The sequence below is a fragment of the Myotis brandtii genome, unplaced genomic scaffold (assembly GCF_000412655.1).
Source record: "Myotis brandtii unplaced genomic scaffold, ASM41265v1 scaffold371, whole genome shotgun sequence".
NCBI lineage: Eukaryota > Metazoa > Chordata > Mammalia > Chiroptera > Vespertilionidae > Myotis > Myotis brandtii.
Window position 1 is genome coordinate 1,160,578 of NW_005364265.1, and position 2,211 is coordinate 1,162,788.

At 34.4% G+C, this 2,211-nt stretch overlaps 1 protein-coding gene across 3 annotated transcripts in view; it reads left to right on the top strand.

The window, feature by feature from the left end:
• The window catches only part of TMTC3 (transmembrane and tetratricopeptide repeat containing 3), a 63,962-nt gene that overhangs the window by 35,908 nt on the left and 25,843 nt on the right, over positions 1–2,211 (top strand). For all 3 annotated transcript variants that reach the window (XM_014544595.1, XM_014544594.1, XM_005872234.2), the window contains exon 7: positions 1,095–1,347. In XM_014544595.1, the coding sequence (XP_014400081.1) occupies positions 1,095–1,347 (253 nt within the window). The remainder of the gene's footprint in view (positions 1–1,094; positions 1,348–2,211) is intronic.

A 2,211-nucleotide genomic window follows, 5' to 3' on the forward strand; every position in this document is an offset into this window, starting at 1 on the left:
AAATTTAAATTTTTAAAAAAATTATTATTTGTTTAAATATTATCTGCTTTTCTCAATCATTTGATATTTTTAAGAAGATCAAGTCAAACAAATGGTAGAGGTTGATTTTTCATTAACTTACTCATTTTAAAATGAGAAATTATTTTTTAACAGGACTATATATATTAATATAGTCAATAAAATTTAGAACATAGCATTAATAAAAGGAAGTCATTCTTTTGAAATGTACTTTTAAAAAATGATTTGACTTGGTTTTCAAGAAGTAGACTATCTTAATAAAATGTACATTAAATATATCATGGCCTGGGGAAATATAAACTAGGACATAAGCTTATATTAATATACTAGAGGCCTAATGCACGATATTCGTGCAAGAGTAGGCCTTCCCCCAGCTGCCAGCACCCAGCTTCCCTCTGGCACCCGGGACCCGGGCTTCCCTGGCAGCCCCAACTTCATCCGGAACGTCATCCAGAAGGACGTCTGGTATAATTAGTATATTATGCTTTTATTATTATAGATACTAGGAGAAAAAGTAGAACACAAATAAAATGTTACATAGTCCTATATAGTTAGTACTCTGTGCTGAAAATTTGGTTTTTAGCTTTATAGAAGTCTAAACATACACGAAAAGCTCATAAGTGATACAGTTTTCTCTGCCTATGACAAGAGAAAAACATAGTAATTTGTTCTAGGAGCATAATTTTTTAGCATTTAGTGCTGAAAGAAACTTTCCAGGAGCATTCATACATCACATACAATAATGAATCTGACCCAACTTTTCTTACTATTTTTAATCAGAAGGTCATAATTTAATGAAAGTGCTTTTATAGTATCATAATATTGTAATATGCATTTCTGAATGAATTATTCTAATAAAAAAACTAGAAATAGATAACCTTCTTGCCCTTTAATCACATTCCATAAAGATTAGACACTTTAAGTTCTGGCAGAAATCTGAGGTATTCATAAAAAATACTTATGTGTTCTGTTTTATTGCTTTTATTATTATTTAGTGCTTTAGTTATATATTAATTTTATGTTTAGAAAGTGTTTTAGTTTGAATAACTTTTTTGTTGTTGTTGTTCTTTATACAGGTTTGATAACCCAGCTGCTGTAAGCCCAACTCCTACGAGGCAGCTAACTTTCAACTACCTCCTTCCTGTCAATGCTTGGCTTCTATTAAATCCTTCAGAGCTCTGCTGTGACTGGACCATGGGAACAATACCACTTATAGAGTCATTTCTAGATATTCGAAATGTTGCCACATTTACTTTCTTTTGTCTTTTGGGAGCTTTGGGAGTATTCAGTCTCAGATATCCCAGTGATTCCTCCAAAACTGTTTTAATGGTAAGGAACGTTCTTCATTTTCTTTAATTTGTGAACTTATTTTGGGTTATCCTAAAATTATATATCAGAATTTGATATGCAGGCATAATTTGACATGTATTCAGAATGTAAAAAAAAATATTAATTTTCCTAATTTGGTAGGAACTCTGAAATCATGAGGCATCTCTTTCGGCATCATTTTCTTAAATTTTTTACCTTTTTACACAACTAGATTATACACTTTTTGAAGAAATAGATCATATTGTATGCTTCTTTGTTTTTTTGGCACAGAGAAGAGTGATCTAAGATGTGCAGCTAGAAACGTATAGCACTTTAATTCTTATTAGCAAGATTATCATTACTCCCTAAGGTATTTCTTACTCTGTTCAGAGAACTCTCGAAGTCTTTTTGTTGTTTTTCTGAAGTCCAGTTCTTTGTAAATTTCTTATTCTGCCCTCACTTCATATATGTGTGTGTGTGTGTGTGTGTGTGTATCTACACTAATAAAAGAGAAACATGGTAATTAGCGTACGACCGCTACCCTTCCCATTGGTTCATCAGCATATCCTTATGCAAATTAACTGTCAGCCAAGATGACGGCCGGCAGCCATGCACTGAAGCAAACAGGGAGGCTTGCTTGCTCCAGTGATGGCGGACTCCAACGTTCCCCGCCTGCCGCTGCCGGCCTCTCAGCTGCAACTCTAAGCAACTATGTTGCAAATATAGAAGCTAAACAAAACCCCAGAAACCAGCTTTCAGTCAGCCGGGCTTCAGCGAGCCAGTCCGCAACATTGTATCAAATACAGAAGGAAAAACAAAGGCCAGAAACCGGCTTTCAGCAGCTGAGACCTCAGAGCTAAAGCTGGCCCAGAATAAAAAAAAAAA